The 17,840-nt window shown below is 35.7% G+C and overlaps 1 protein-coding gene across 1 annotated transcript; it reads left to right on the top strand.

Moving 5' to 3' along the window:
- The first annotated feature begins 7,906 nt into the window (after window positions 1-7,906).
- LOC114166594 (lectin-domain containing receptor kinase VI.4-like) lies at window positions 7,907-10,082 on the top strand. Its single transcript, XM_028051343.2, has one exon. It carries the CDS (start codon window positions 7,952-7,954, stop codon window positions 9,959-9,961), a length of 2,010 nt encoding a protein of 669 aa, XP_027907144.2. The 5' UTR covers window positions 7,907-7,951; the 3' UTR covers window positions 9,962-10,082.
- The last annotated feature ends 7,758 nt before the right edge of the window (window positions 10,083-17,840 follow it).

The following is a 17,840-nucleotide window of genomic DNA, read 5'->3' as shown; positions in this document are numbered from 1 at the left end:
GCACCGACTTCACTGATCTCAACAACGTGTGTCCTAAGGACGTATACCCCCTCCCTAGCATCGATCGACTGGTCGATGGAGCCTTAGGCCACAAAGTGCTAAGCTTTCTAGATGTGTACTCAGGGTATAACTAGATACTAATATTGTAACATCTCAAAATTTATACCACAATGTTTTCAGTATGTCAATACCTAAAATCTTATGATACATTATTTTCATATGTATTGTGACTAGTATAATAAATTATGAACATATGATATAAAAATAATAATTATTCAAGAAATCAAAATTTAAGTGTTTGCAATTAAAATAATTATAATAAAAATATTACTATAAAATAATATACTTCAATAATAAAATAAGTTATAATACTTATAACATTACAACTAGCATTTCAGTTTCAGAAAAAACATATGTTTTGCCTTTATAATAATAATAATAATAATAATAATAATAATATAAACACATTTATAATACGTATTACACAATAATTTTATAATCTTGTTCCGTTATACACCTTTATCATGTTTGTTGAAGTAATTTTAAATATCATGGATATATTTAATAAAAAAAATTATAGTCTTCTCCAAACTGAACTTTAATAATATATGTGTAGAAACTTTATATATTATGATAAAGTAAACTAAAAAAAAATTAGATTGAATCTGCACCACAACGTTACAATCCATTTGCATGCACCAAGAGTGGTCAAAATAGCAAATCACAATTAATGCTAGGCCAGGTTAATGTTAACGTCAAATAGGATAAAAAAAATCTTGGTAGCCTAATCTTTAACTAACTAAACTAAACCAAGGAAGAACTGAAACAAAAATAAAATATTGCATTTTAAACTAAATGCAATCATTAAAAAATGTTAATATAAATATGGGTGAAGTGAATCCAAGGGGAGAAGGAAAGAGAGACAGTGAGAAAAAAGAAGAAGGAGGAGAAGCACACAGTCTTTGCTAGTGTGAGAAAAGAAAAAGGAGAAAAATCAAATACAAAGATCATCTTCAAAAGTATATCTTTCATAGCTAAGGTAAGGGGAGGAGACATCTATCATTTTATCTTTTTACTTTGATTATTTTTATCTGTTCATAATTATTTTTATCTTTATATTTACCTTAAGTGAGGTGTCCCTAACCTCATTCTAATTTATATTTAGTTCTCGTTCCTATATATTTGTTTATATTCATCTTCAGTTGTGCACTGGTCCTATTTATTTAATTTATATTTACTCTTATTCACTTATTTATATTTACCTCCAATTACGTATTGGTCCTTTTTATTTATTTATATTTATTTTAATTATTCACTAATTCTATCTATTTATTTATATAATTATATGGTTTAATATTGAAATAAAATTTATGATAAATAAGGATTTGATTATTGTAGTTGGAGGTATGACCTTGGAGATTTAAACGAGTTAGTATTACTCAAGATGAGATGTTCTTGAGTTACTTTGTTGGCCATGAGCTCATTTATCCTAACTAGTCACTACAAAATTAATCAATATCTTTATAAAATATGATAAAATCCAGTTTTATGGATTTGGGAGAATTTTCATTTCATTTTATCTTATTATGATATGTATATTTTTTATGTGATATTTGTCTCACTTCCCTATTTCTATGATTGTGTGTGAAAAACAAAATTCTATAACCTTATCATAGATGGTTGTCCTAACATGCCTGATCCCTTCTTTGCCGACATTATGGCTGTTTTCCTGGGAAATGCATGGCAAACCAATGCAGTGAATAATTATGTGACATTTAAGGGAACTAGAAACTCTACTATTACTTTCCTTTATGCTCCAAACGCGCCGATTGTTGTAAGACCCGAGAAATTTAAATAATTAAGTAAATAATTATTTAATAAATGCGGGTAATAGGAGCCTTTAAGACATTTAATGCAGAGCTATATGACGTGGAAAAGTACTAGCTCAAGTGGTTGAGAGTACTTGGATTGTGTGAGAAGACTTGGATTCAAATCCTATGTATGCCAAATTCTATGTTATTTAATTTATGCATTATTTTAATGTTATATTGGAATGTGATGGGTTATAATGTAATCCTAAAATTTTAGGAATTATCACAAAACATGATTGGTTGAATTGGTTGTGTAATTGCTTTGTGATTGAATGGTGGTGGGTTTAAACCTTGCTAAGAACAAATTTACTCTCTTTTTGCCAAATTTTCCTTGGCATGAATATGAAAGGGTTTAAGAACCCTAACAACCAATTCAGAGGCAACCTACGGGCTGGAAAACACTAGGTTATTACTCTTTGAATAGCCTTAATCACCATTTTTATTTAATTTTCGTTTTTAGAGCAATCTCACTTAATTAGGGTAGTAATTGTGAGAGAGAGAGAGAGAGAGAGCAAAATTGGAGAAGAAATGAGTGTTGTGTTTCGTGTCAAGATTAGGCAAAGGGTTTTCAGGGGTATTTTTGTGCTGGTTGCTGAGAGGTTTGAGTGTGGAAGAAATTGTTGGAGTGCAAGAAGAGGCTAGGAGAGCTTTTGGGTTAGAGACAAACCAAAATTCGATTTTTGAGCAATCATTCCAGGTAAGGGGAGCTATTCCTTGTACTTTTATTCGTGTTTGAATGATTATGCCTTGCTATGTCCCATTGCATGAAAACCCAACCCCTTGGACACTGTTTTTTGGAGTTTTTGGGTTTTTGCCCAGAAACCGCCTGTCGGTACAGCCCGAGCCGCCAGGCGACGCATCAGACTTTGCCTATGTTTTTGAGATTTTGACATGAACCACCTAGCAGGATTGAATGGCCACTAGGGGACACGACACTGGTCCCGTTTTTCTTGGCTTGTAGTTTGTGACTTCTGAATGTGCCTTTGTGAATGATGATATGTGTTAATAGTCTAAAACTTCTAGAATTGGGGGTCCGATGATGCTGTGAGAACATTTTTTAGATTTATCATGGATAGACGTGGGGTTTTGGAAGGGAATAACTTGAATTTGAATCATCATGGCCAGTATGGGTGAGAATTAGAGAGAGACTAATATTATAGAACGTTGGGGATGATGAATCATGTGTGTATTATCATGTTTATTGAAATTGGTGTCTGGATTGAGTTTTGGACGTATTGGGTATATGCAGGTATATCAACCTGGAAGTTTTCCTGGGTTCTGATTTGCCGCCTGGCGGCACCTAGCTTGCCGCCAGGCGATGACGAGAACAGTGGCACAATGTTGTGTTGATTTTGGTTTGTCGCGAGGGAAGAGGTTGTGAGTGGTATTAAATGATGACACGTGAAGGGATAATATACTTATGGGAATTGAGTATGTGAATGGTAATAGGTTGGAAAATATGACTATGTTATGGTGTGTTGGAAGGAATGTTAAGGAAAGAAAGGGAGAATGATAATTCTAAATAAAAGTTTCAGGTTTTGGAATCCTAGTTCGTTACTTACGTGTTATTGATAGTTGTTGATCATGATTTATGGACTTTAGGTGTCATTCGTGGCTCATATACATAGATGGATGATATGTGATTATGCTATATTGGGTGTGGTAAGTAGGAATAAGTTAATAGTGTCTATTGGTAGAATTTGATTGGTACTAAGTGGATGAAAAATGTCAATTCAGATGGTCATCCATGTGGAATTATATGAAAGGTATTTAAGACTATTGGGAGGAAGGTTTTATTCATTATAGTGCAGTATATTTGGAATGTCTGACGTAAGATAGTGCATTGTTGGTTATTACCATAGGCATGGATGTACTTACTATACTATGATAAAGCCCTTGGCAACTTAGAAACCTTGAAGGGATGGATTAACAATTGTAAAGGATAGGTGCATGAACATATGAGAGTTGCAAACTACCCATAATGTAACCTTGATAGAGGAATGTCTATTTGAATCTTTGGGAGTGGTGTATACTGCAAGTCAGACCATTTGAGGTGCTAAAACAGTAGATGTCTACTATTGGTATGGGGCCTGGCGGCACGGGTGGGTGCGCTAGGCGATAAGAGTACCATGGGAGAGTTACTGTCACACTTGCGCCTGGTGGCAAGTTGTGGTCCGCTAGGCGATAGACACCACAACAGTGGGTTTGCGAGAGGCTGGCGCCTGGCGGCAAGGGGTGTTCCGCCACGCAGTTTGGGCAGATTTCGCTTGGCAGTGCTTAGGCTACGCCAGGTGATGACGCTGCGGACTGATGCTTTTAAGCAAGGATGCTATACTTGGATCAGGGGATGATGTGCCATGAGCGGGTAGGTTCATGGATGGTGGTAAACATGTGATGATATGAGAAGGGAGGTTCATATCCAGTTACTCTCATGTGGGGATACGAGCGAGGTAGGTTCGTATGTTTCATGCTCACACTTGAGAGATGCTGCGTGCGGGGAGGTACGTGGCTGGTGGATCACATATGTTGGACTATGGGCGGGCAGGTCCGTAGACCAAGACTATGAGCGGGGAGGTTTGTAGAGCAGGACTACGAGCGAGGAGGTTCGTAGAGGCAGAACCACAAGCAGGCAGGTTCGTGTGAGCATCATATTCCTGAGTCCAAGGCTAACTATTTGTGTGATTAAAGGTTGAAAAGCCATGGGGTTTAAGGTCTTGTCTAAGAACTAATTAGAATAAATAAGATGGGGGGGTACTTACCTTGTGTTATTGTATATGTTAATTTCTAATTTTATCAGCTCACCCTTTTTGTTTGTGTTTGGCGATGATCGTGTGATTCATTACACAGGAGCAGATGATGATACAGGTGATGCTGAGGATGTTCAGGCGACGGAGTGAGGACTAGCTGGGATTAGAGCTAGGGATTTTTTTACTATGTTTTTATCATTTCATTTGGAATATTGGAACTTGTAATACTATTGGTTAATTCCATTTAAATTTTGTCGCATTGAATATTAATTTAAATTTTCCCGCGTTTTGGAAATAATAATATTGCGACGTTTCAAATTCATTTTCCATATTATTTATTCAATGAAGTAATATTCCTTAGGGATGTTACAATTGTCATCAAAGGATAAATCAAAGTTACCTTTTATTTACCCCCAACAGTCCAAGTGAACCCTATCCATAACCTTTTCCCTCCATCTTTTTGAAAGCCAGTATATGAAGGGGAAACTGTAAATAAATAACACTTCTTACTCTTCTAGTATAGGAAATATAAGATGTACTAAATGGTGTGGATATAAGATGCATTATATGTTTATGTGAATATTTTAATTATGTGATATGTTATTGTAAAATTATGTTTCAATTTTTTTAGTATAATATAGAAAATAATATAAATAAATAAATAATAGTTAAAAAGTAATAATTTTTTTTCTCGTCACAAATATACCGTCCAGAAAGGGAGAAAATTACGTTCATCACCGACCAAGAGAACCACTATCATGAGGTGATGTCGTTCTACATGAAGAACGAGGGAGCCTTTTACCAATGACTAATGGATAAAATCTTCCACGATCATATTTGTTAAAGCATGGAAATATACGTTGATGATATGGTGGTAAAAACTCGATAAGTCGATAACCATGTGGAAGACTTGGCAAAAAATTTTCACTAGATCTGGAAGTACAACATGTGGTTGAACCTTGCCAAATGCATGTTTGGCATGGGGGCAAGAAGTTTCTAGGCTTTATGTTAAAATCTCAAAGAGATACAACAGTTCGTCAGTCTACTTACCTCTCTGCTAAGATTCTTGCCATGCCTAGTAGAGAAAATAAAGCCCATCTTGAAGGTGATGAAGAAGAAAACCTCCGACAAGTGGGACGAACGGTGCAAAAATGATTTTGAAGAAATTAAGGCAACCTTAACCAGGCCTCCTGTCATGTGTAGAGCAAAATTTGGCCAAGCAGTGCCATTTTACTTGTCGGTGTTCGAAGAGGCTATCAATGTCGCTCTTGTGCAGGAAGACGCAAAGCAAAAGCCAATATATTTCATTAGTAGGGTGCTACAGAATGCCAAGGCCAAGTATTAGCTGATTGGAAGGTTGTTTTGGCCTTACTTGTCATCGCTTGGTGTTTGCGACACTGCTTTCAAAGTCATTAAGTGGTGGTGTAAATAGATAACCCGGTCACCAAGATCTTGAAGAAGCTTGACCTCTGATGATACTGTGGGCAATAGAGCTTCCGAAGTTTGGACTCAAGTTTAAGCCCTACATCTCTATAAAGGATCAACACCTCTCAGAGTTTGTAGTAGAGCTGTAGGGACCCTAGACCAACACAACTGACCATTAGTGGACTCTATATGTGGATGGGTCCTCAAACAAGAAAGGTGGAGGAACGAGTATAGTGTTGAAGGCCCGAACGACCTGTGTTTAGAGCAGTCCTTGATCTTCAAATTAAATTATCCAACAATTAGGAGAAATATGAATCTCTAGTGGTCGGCTTAACCTTAGCCAAGGATATGGGAGCACAAAGACTAAAATGTAAAACCGATTCACAACTCGTGGTCGGCCAAGTTCAAGGAAGATATCAAGTTAAGGATGACTTGTCACTCGAGTACTATGAGAAGGTAACACAACTGGTGAAGGAGTTTGAGGAAGCCACCCTCGAGCATATTCCCCGAGCAAACAAGCAAACCTGTTGCCTAAGCTAGTAGAGGGGAAAGAAGAAAGACAAGGTAGGTGCTAACCTAGCCAACGGTCGAGGAATGTCTGAACATCTCTACGATGAAGCAAAATGACTAGAGAACGAAAATTTGTGCCTTGGTGAAGAAGTAGAAAGATGGTTTGGTGCTCAAATCGACATACGCTAGTTGAATCACTGTGGTTCATTACTATCAGTGAAGATCTCTACAAGAGAGGCTTCTTAACACCTCTCCTCAAATGTCTATCCGAGGAAGAAGATTAGTACGTGATGGATGAACTACACAATGACATCTGCGGAATGAAGGCTCAGATCTTACGAGCAGGCTATTTTTGGCCAACCATTGAAGTTCACTGTAAGATGTTTTTGGGAAAATGCAATAGATGTCAAGAACACAACGACGACGTGAAGGCACCTTCCTTCGAGCTGCACAATATCATTTCCCCTTGGCCTTTTGCGCAATGTGGGATGGATATCGTCAGTTGGTTCTAGGTCGGACTAGAGCTAAAGAAGTTTATCTTGGTGGCACAACCGAATGGAGTTAGGTACAACGGGCCAGACGGTTGAAGAGAAAACCGATCGGTCATCACTAAAGTTAATTAAACACATAATTACCCTAAACAAGTAAGGAAATAAGCTTAAAGGGAATATGTACCCAGTGATTGATTGACAACAAAATTACTTGAACGAAGAGATACAATAATAGAGTGAGCACATCAAAAAATTGTTCAAGTAAATATTCGACTCTACACCAACGTAAAGTAAATATTTTTAACTTGATAAATTCATATAAAAAACAATATTATCTGACGTATACAAATATTTTTATCGATAAACACTACTAATTATTTTACATCTTATGCTTTTTTTTTAGAAACATATTTATATTAAATAATATCTTTTATTTTTAACAATTTCTCTTTTAAATAGTTTAAACTACAAAAGGCCCAATGGCATACACGGTTTTCCAATTATTAATCTTAAAAGATACTGTAGAATTTTTTTACTTCTCATGTTTGTGCACATGTGAAGCGTGATGTTCGCACAAGCGACGAAAACGAAAAATTTCTATGTCAATTGCGGTCTCTTGCTGCATCAAAGATAATTTCTAATCGAAGAAGACTTCAAAGTTCAGAGAGCTTTAACACGTTCTCATGAAATTTATGGCAGAGAAATTTCAGTCCCATTTCCAACTACTTTGTTCTACACCACAAATGATAATAATGGTTTTACTTGTTCTGATATATCACATCACTCACTTGCATGGTTTTTGGCATTTATACATACTTTTCTTTCTTGACCTTGTCCACTTGCTTTGAACCTATAAGTATATGCTTGGCATACATGTTTTGGCATCAAAATTCTCCCAATTGTGCTAATGGCTCCAAAAATACTCTTTGGCCTCCTCACTTTTCTCTTTCTCTTAGTTTCTTCCACTGCTTTTTCCTTCACATTCCATGGCTTCAATGAAAGCAATATCACCCTTGAAGAGAAGGCAAAGATTGACAAGCAAGGTAGACTTGAGCTTACAAGAAGAGAAAACAATATTGTTGGCCATGCATTCTACAATGAATCCATCAAAATACTTGACAAAAATGCTTCAGTCCCCAAGCCAAAGGTTTTCTCCTTCAGTACTTTCTTTGTTTTCTCAATTGTGTCACCAAGCTCTGGTCCTGGTGGCTTTGGTCTTGCCTTCACCATAGCTCCTTCAACACAGTTCCCACAAGCTGAAGGTGGCCATCTTCTTGGTCTCTTCAACTCTTCCAATGATATGAACTCCTCAAATCAAATCTTGGTGGTTGAGTTTGATACGGTGAATGGCTACAAAGATGCCACTGACACTGTGGGAAACCATGTGGGGGTGAACAAAAATGGCATGTCCTCAAATATATCTGAGCCTGCTGCTTACTTTGAAGATGGCAAAAAGGAAGAGTTCAACATGGAGATGGCTGATGCTGTTTGTGTTTGGATTGAATATGATGGTGAAACAGATATACTGAATCTCACAATAGCCTCTTATCCGAAATCAAAACCAAGCAAACCTCTTATATCTCAGCGTGTTGGCCTTGAGTCTGTCATGAAGGAGAGCATGTTTTTTGGTTTCTCTGCATCAACAGGTAAGAGAAAATCAAGTGCTCATTATATTCTAGGGTGGAGTTTTGCAGTGAATGGGGTTGCCCCTCAACTAGATTATGCACTACTTCCAAAGCCACCACCAAAGGAGAAACACTCAAACACTTTTCCTTGGATCAAGGTTGTAATTGGCATCTTGTCTGCTCTGACATTTACCTTGTTGTGTCTTTTGCTTTTTGTGACACTCTATAAGAGATACATGGTGTTTGAAACTCTTGAGGACTGGGAAATGGATTGTCCTCATAGGTTCAGATACAGAGATCTTCACCTAGCAACAAAGGGGTTCACAGAGAGCCAACTAATTGGAGTTGGAGGCTTTGGTTCTGTGTACAAAGGGGTGTTACCCAGCACAGGATCCGAGGTTGCTGTTAAAAGGATCCTGAGAACTCCAGCCAAAGGAATGAGGGAATTTGCAGCTGAGATTGAAAGCTTAGGAAGATTGAGGCACAAGAATTTGGTGAACCTTCAAGGGTGGTGCAAGCACAAGAATGATCTCCTCTTGGTTTATGATTACATTCCAAATGGGAGCCTTGACTCTCTCCTATTCAGCAAAAGCTTTGTCTTGGATTGGGATCAGAGATTCAGAATTCTGAAAGGTGTAGCTGCTGGGTTGTTGTATCTGCATGAAGAATGGGAGCAAGTGGTGATACACAGAGATGTGAAATCAAGCAATATTCTTATTGATGGGGACTTCAATGCTCATTTAGGTGACTTTGGACTAGCAAGGCTTTATAGCCATGATCAAGTTTCACACACAACAAGTGTGGTTGGAACAATTGGGTATATTGCACCAGAGTTAACTAGGACAGGAAAAGCATCTACAAGCTCTGATGTGTATGCATTTGGGGTCCTTCTTCTTGAAATGGTTGCAGGAACAAGACCAGTTGGTTCATCAGGTCATTTTTTCTTGGTGGATTGGGTTCTTGAAAATTCCCATCTGGGTCAGATTCTTGAAGTGGTTGATCCAAAGTTAGATTCAGTTTATGATGAAGAGGAAGCAGAATTGGTTCTGAAACTGGGTCTGCTGTGTACTCAAAACAAAGCTGAGTATAGACCCTCTATCCAACAAGTGACTAGGTACCTAAACTTTGATGATCCTTTTCCTGATATCTCTGATTGCAGATACTATGATTCTCAAAGTAGCACGACAAGCTTAGGGTTTTCAAAAGCCATGTCTACGGGTGAGACTTCATCATCCTCGTACAGTTTACCCTCCATTGACAGGAGTACAATCTCCATAGAAGCTGGCAGATAGCAGAAGAATATTCATCTAATTTCTTCTTTAATTTCCTTTTACCATATTAATTCACATTTAATTGTTTGTACCTACTACACTTTACTTTACCTTCTACCCAATTTATGAGACTTAACTGGTACAAATTGGTGGACCTCTATTTTGTACAAATTGATGATTTTTTTTTCATAGTCTTTGATTTAAATGAGGTATCCAAAACTAATTCCATAAGCAATACAAATTTTCCTATGTTCAAGAAAATGTATGTTCTTGAAAAGTTTGATCTTATATTTTTTTGTTTATGGCTTTCATCAGACTCTGTTTTTGTCTTTTCTCTTATTGTTTTAATAATATTTTTCATATAACAATAAATAATAGATATATTTTAGAGTGTCAATCTAGTTGAAATGTCAATATATATAATAACGTTTAACATATTTTTTAACTATTGTTTAGGCCTGTGTTGACTGGTCTGAATCAGGTATATATATTTACATGAACAGGACGAGTACAGCCATTCAGAAAATGATCGATATGAATGCTAACAATATTAATTTAAAATAATAAAAAAAGAAGAATAAAGCTAATAAATTTAAGATGTCCAAAAATAAATTATTAGTCAACTGCATTTGATTTTCAAGCTACCTTTCTATCACAGGTCAAAAGGAGAAGGAAAAAACATGAGAGAAGATAAGAGTTATTAATAAATGCATATGAAAGACTTAGTGGGTTTTCTTGTTTATGTATCTTTCATTTTAGTTACTTTTATATAATGTAACACTTCCAACTTATATTGAATTTTTAATGTGGTCTACATCCTATAAGTGCAGCTAGCTTAGCATCTGTCAAATCCAATCATAAGCTAAATTCTTTAGTTTAATTTATAATTTATGTTATTTGTGTGAGAAATGCAATTCTGTGACGCTCATGCATGTGCATATTAGTTTTAGAAATCACAAAATGCAGTCATGCATTATGTTAGGAAAGATTCCAAATATATGTTTTTTGATAATTCACTCAAAAGAATTCTCTCAGGTAGAACTGAAGTTATATATTTCAAAAACTCTGTTTTTGGCTTCTCAAAAAGCTTTACATAACAACGTAAGACATACGTTTCCCTGACAAACGTTGATGACCAAAGTGTGGCTTAGAACGAAGGAGAGCTTCTTTCTTTTTTTATCTTTTCCTTTTTCTTTCCATTTAGTCTATATAAGAATTCTATTTAGTATTTTTTTTTTTAATTTGTCTTGTTCTTTTTCCGTTTCTAAAGAGGAAAACCTTTCATCTTTTCTACCAATTTAGGTGGACCACTATAATATTCTGGCAACTCTTCTCAAAACTCGTACTTATCTTTTGGTAAAGACTTGATCATTATATCTGAGCTATTATAGTTAGTGCGAATTTTCTCAAACATTAATTGTTTGATTTCTAATGTCATGTATAAAATGATATCCTAAATCGATGTGCTACAACCGCAAAAACCATTTTCGTACACTTTCTTTAAATTGCTTAAAATAAGGAAGTTTTGAAAATAAATAACAAAATTTGGCAAGTTATGCCAAGATGACATGACTTTACTGTGAAAAAATCATGCAAATAAAGTATAAATTATGCTTATGAAAAAAAATTTAGTTCAAAACATTTTGAAAGTTGAAATTCTATTAAATTCACACAACTTCACTTAAGAATATTTTAAATTAAAATCGTGCCAATCACGGTTGGATAAAAAATAAATAGAGAGAAAATATTAAATTATTGTTATAAATTTAGGAATTGAAAATACTTTTAAATCATTATTACAAGATAGTTTTATTATATCAAATACATATTCATGTGCTTTAAGTTTAAAAATTATTAGAAAGTTTAGAAGATACCACAAGGACAATGAATATAAAAAGGGAAAAAAATTAGAAGAGTGTCCATCACTCCTTGAAGTCCCTACTTCAATTTTATGTCCTTGCATTGCATCATCGCTCCTGCACTGAATCTCTTAGTTACTCTTCCTCGTTTTTGTTTCAACAATTTCTCAATTACATTTATTTGGATCATAGTCCATCTCAGCTAACTTTGTACGAGTATTATTTTAACAAAAAGTCACTCCTTACTTAACATGAATATTCTTTAAACAACAAGCTACTTCTAACTTATGATAGAGAAAATAGCTTTGTGATCAATAATTCATAGGTTTCACTCACTAGAGAGAGCTTGCGTCTTTAACATTTAGAAGGCTAAGCATTCCCTCCTTAGATTGAACACAAATTATATTCTTTCAAAAGCTTGTGGGTACAAAAATATTTGGACAAGGTTTCAATACTTACAAATAATGGCTTGTCTTAACATCTTTTCTTTGAAGAATATTATAAATAATTGCTAGAAGAAAGTAGTTATTATAATCTCTCTTTTTTTTGGCAATTGAATAGCTTTGAACTCATTTTGAATACCTTAATCTTTTTTTTCTACCATTTATCAAGCTTGATCATTGAAAATAGAAAATGTGTGTTTTCTATGACGCTGGAAAGAACTTACATAATAAGTTATGTCAGGTGTTAAAATATGTGTCATAGTAATTCTGACTTGCTTTAAATTGGGTTAACAATCCTGAAATTGTTAATTAACTTACTGTGACGTATATATGAAGACCTCTCATAGCAAGTCCAACTTACTATGTCAGGTTTTGCTAGACCACTTCTTAATCTCATGCATTGTTAACACTCCTCAAACTCACACTTTTTTATAACTAACCCTCTTTGTGAGTCAAGGTAAAACACAAGTTGGTTCCACCAAGTGTGCCAAATTATTTCTCAAGGATTTTGGTTTGATATTGTCCAATGTGCTTTAATTGAACCAAATCAACTCGATGTGGATTTGTTGTTAATTGGTCTTGCAAAACTACTTGATATGATCCTATATATGAAAGGTTACGATCGTTTCTGACTTTGAATCCTTTTGAAATATAAATAAGAAAAATAGATAAAGATCGCGAAATTAGATGGAAATGAAGATGCCACAATGTAGCAGATTGATAAGTCAAGGAAGATTTGTCACAAAGATTTCACTCTTTAATAAGAATCAATTAACCTAAGACAGGGACCAAGAGAATCCTCTCTTTGAGTAACTCAAATTCATATAATGACTAAAAAGTTCTTTACATTTGTTTATGGACATGTTAAGCAACCTAAAAAAGACTAAAAGAAAGCCAAAAGATGTTGGGCCGCAAAAATAACTTGAAAATTCAAAAGTAGACCAGACTCTTTGCCTAGCGAGTGTAGCTCTCCCATTAACCCATTGCCCATCGAGTTCACTTGCCCAATGACAGTTACAAACTATTTAAAACTTAAAAGAAAATTTCAAATACTTATAATTGCCTAAAAGTATTCTATAATTGTGTTCCAGGCCATAATCTTCATGTTCTTTGAATTGCAAAGGCTCATCCTTAAGTTTTTCATGTACTAAATCAGGAGATAGTCCTCTATCACACCCTTTTTCTTGAAGAAAATTTGTCCTCAAATTCATACCACTTGAAGATCCTTTTTCCTTTGTATTAGATTAGGGTATAGTTCTCTATCATACCCTCATTCTTGTAGAGAATTTGTCCTCAAATTCGTACCACTTTAAAACTCCTTCTTTGTATGTTTGGTAGTGTTAGAAGTAGTTCTCTCCTTCTTAAATTTCTCCTTATCCTTCCATGAGGTGGATAATTTCTTTGTAGTTGATTTCCATGAGGTGGATTATTTCTTTGTAAGAGGTCCTTCTCTTGAGTTATTGTTTCTTTTGACCTGATCAATCTCTAATCATTCTCGCCATCTTGGAGAGAATTCGACCATGAATTCTAAACGATCCTAAGCACAAACACAAACATAAATCAAATACACAAATATAAAATAATCCAAAATAGAAATTTTACCTCCTAGGTCAAACATCAAACAATTTCAAAGTAAAAATGTTATGCTAAAATAAAAACAAAATAATATTGTCTAGATAAACAATCAAACTATAATTATGACTTTGATTGCCTATAGGTTTGTTGGGGATGGACAAACAAACTAACTCATGTGCATATATTTCTACGCTTGTGTCTTCTTTCTCAATCATACTTTCTTCTTTCCTTTGTTGATGCCATTTTTCCTTGATGAATAAGTCTTCCCTAGGTAATGTCATTATTTCTTATTCCCATTGTTGATACCATTGCTTCTTGATGAACAATTCTTCCCTAGGCCATAAAAAAAAAGAGAGTTGAGTTAGTATATTTTTCTCATTCTCTCTTTTCTTATTCCTCTTTCTCTCTTTTTTCTTAATCCTCTTTATGTCCTTTCTTCTTCTTTTCCTCTCTTTTCTTCTCTTTTCTTTTGCTTTCTCTCCTTTCTTTCTTCTTCTTCCTTCTCTTTTTTCTCTTTCTCCTTTATCCCTCATTCCTTTCTTCTACTTCCTTTCTCTTAATGCTTCTCTCTCTTTTTGTTCTCTTTATGTTATTTGCTCTCTTTCAAGTATAGAATGTAGTTCTTAGGGTCTTCATTAGTCATATGACTTTCATTCCAATTAAGGTCTTCATTTAGATGTGTTAGGAACAAGGCAATAAAGGAAGAATAAAGGAGAGAAAAATAGACACAGAGAATTTAACGTGGTTCGGCGTACAATGTGTATGCCTACGTCCACGACTACACTAGGAAGTATTTGTATTTCTGGTGTATCTTAAAGTTTTACATAAAGTCTCTTATATAGTAAAATAGAGAACCACATCTCACTATTCTAAGCGATGTGGGACTAAATCAAGCACCATAATTCTAACAATTCTCCCACTTGGGGTTTGATTTACATTACCACCTAGTGTAGTGCCTTCATCATCAATTTTCTCGAAGGCCAGTTGAGGCAATGCAAAGCCTCAACTTAGTTGTTGTGACAGTCTTGGTCAACATATCAGCTGAATTCTCTGCACCTGGAATCTTCAACAAAATCAAATCTCCATCATTTATCAAGTTTCTGATAAAATGATACTTTAATTCAATGTGTTTGCATCTGGAGTGAAGAATTGGATTTTTAGCAAGACAAATGGCACTTTGACTGTCACTGAACAATGAAGGTTCATCTTGCCCTTTTCCTAATTCTTTTAGAAGATTCTTCAACCATATCATCTCTTTTGCTGTTTCTGAGATAGTTATATGTTCAGCTTCAGTGGTTGAAAGGGAGACTCTTCCTTGAAGTTTGGACTTCCAACTGATAGCTGTGCCACCCAACGTAAAAATATAACCTGTTGTGCTCTTTCTACCATCCAAATCACCTCCCAAATCTGCATCAGAAAACCCCTGTAAAGTGAGATTACTTCTTTTAAAGGACAAATGCATCTTTGAAGTGCCCTTCAAATATCTCAATATCCACTTCACTCCTTCCCAATGCTCCTTTCCGGGATTGGATAGAAACCTGCTCACAACTCCCACTGCATGTGCTATATCAGGTCTGGTGCAAACCATAGCATACATCAAGCTCCCTACTGCAGATGCATATGGCACTTTAGACATGTGATTTTCTTCTTCCTCTGTCTAAGAAGATTGCCTTTTTGAGAACTTTAAGTGAGTTCCCAAAGGTGTATTCCTGGTTTTAGCATTTCCAACATTGAACCTACAAAGCAATTTTTCTATATATTTTTTCCTGAGATAAATTTAGAATACCTTTAGATCTATCCCTGGAAATTCTCATAACAAGAATTTGCTTGGCTGGACCAAGATCCTTCATTTCCAAAATTTTCTGACAATTGTTTCTTCAACCTGTCAATTTCTGTCATATTAGCACCAGCAATCAACATGTCATCAACATACAAGGCAAGAATGATATAACTATCAACATATTTCTTCACATAACAACAATGATCTTCTTCACATCTGTGAAATCCTGAGTTTCTCATAAACTCATTAAACTTCTTATACTATTGTCGCAGTGCTTGTTTCAACCCATACAAACTTTTATGAAGCTTGCATACAAGATTCTCTTTGCCTTGTACTTCAAAACCTTTTGGTTGTGCCATAAAGATTTCTTCCTCAAGATCTCCATGTAGGAATGCAGTTTTCACATCTAACTGCTCCAGATGAAGATTTTCTGCAGCTACTATACTCAAGATAACTCTGATGGTAGTCATCTTGACAACAAGAGAGAAAATTTCTGTGAAGTCAATTCCTTGTCTCTGTTGGAACCCTTTCACTACGAGTCTGGCCTTATATCGTTTGCTGCCATCTGGTTCTTCTTTTAACCGATAGACCCACCTGTTTTGCAAAACCTTCTTTCCTTCTGGAAGCTTGGTTAAAGACCATGTTTTATTCTTCTGAAGAGACTTTATCTCATCTTCCATTGCTAGCTCCCACTTAATAGATTCACCTCCCTGCATAGCCTCAGCAAAATGCTCTGGCTCACCAGCATCAGTCAACAACAAGTAATGCAATGAAGGGGAGTACCTTTGTGGTGCTACAATTGTTCTGCTAGACCTTCTAGTCGGTAATTCAGGAGTTACTGACTCTACTATCTGTTCAGGTTCTGACCCAAACTCTGACTCGGGCTCTGACTCAGGCTCTACTTCTGTATTCTGCCTTCTGTTGGCTACATCACTTTCTGAAACTTCTTCTAATAATACCTGCTCTGGCTTTTTATTTGCATTTGCAAATTCTGCAGTTCTGTCCTTATAGAACATGTTTTGATTAAAAGTAACATTTCTACTTCTAATAATTTTCTTGTTTTGGTCATCCCAAAACCTGTAGCCATACATGTCAGATCCATAGCCAATGAAATAGCATCGCTTTGCCTTAGGGTCCAATTTATCTCTACTATTAGAGTTCAACAAAATATATGAAGCACAACCAAAAACTTTCAGATGTGAAAGGTTTACCTCATTTCCAGACCATACTTCTTCAGGTAACTGATAACCTAAAGGAACTGATGGTCCTCTGTTTATGAGATAGGCTGTTGTGCTTATTGCATCTGCCCAAAATACCTTGGGTAATCCTGACTGGATTCTCATACATCTTGCCCTTTCATTCAAGGTTCTGTTCATTCTTTCTGCCATACCATTTTGTTCTGGTGTTCCTGTAACCGTCTTGATCATTCTGATCCCATTCTCTGAACAAAACTCCTTGAATTGATTACTGTCATATTCTCCACCATTATCAGACTTCAAACATTTAATCTTTAAACCTGTTTGAGTCTCAACCTCCTGTTTCCACCTTTTAAACACAGAAAACACATCAGATTTATTCTTAAGAAAATAAACCCATACCTTTCTTGTAGAGTCATCAATGAAGGTTACGTAATATTGTGAACCTCCAAGAGATTTCACTGGAGCTGGCCCCCAAACATCTGTATGCACTAGTGCTAGTCTTTCAACTTTAGACGACTTACTTGTTTTGGAGAAGCTAACCTTTTTCTGCTTTCCAAAGATACAATGTTCGCAAGGTCCAACGTCAACATGCTTCAAGTTAGGTATTTTACCTTTTGAGACCATGAGCTTCATTCCTTTCTCACTCATATGCCCAAGTCTCTGATGCCACAAAGAGGAACTGTTGCCAACTTCTGCAACTGATATCATATCCTCATCTGCAATCATGTAAAGAGATCCTCGCTTCTTTCCACGAGCAACAACAAGATTACCTTTCATTACTTTCCAGTGTCCATCTCCAAAGGTGGTGTAATGTCCTTCATCATCCAACTGCCCTATAGATATTAAGTTTCTCTTTAAGGCAGGAATATGTCTGACATTATTCAAAGTCCACACACTTCCATTAGAGGTTCTGATATTGATATCACCTCTTCCTATAATATCAAGAGATTTCTCATCTGCAAGGTAGACCTTCCCAAACTTTCCTGGAACATAGTTAGATAATAGTTCTAAGGAAGGTGTAGTATGAAATGACGCACCTGAGTC

Source organism: Vigna unguiculata, chromosome 10 (genome assembly GCF_037176805.1).
Source record: "Vigna unguiculata cultivar grain cowpea cultivar isolate G323 ecotype 2 chromosome 10, ASM3717680v1, whole genome shotgun sequence".
In the NCBI taxonomy this organism is placed as follows: domain Eukaryota; kingdom Viridiplantae; phylum Streptophyta; class Magnoliopsida; order Fabales; family Fabaceae; genus Vigna; species Vigna unguiculata.
The sequence above is the reverse complement of the archived record's forward strand: the minus strand, read 5'-3'. Positions and strand labels throughout refer to the sequence as shown.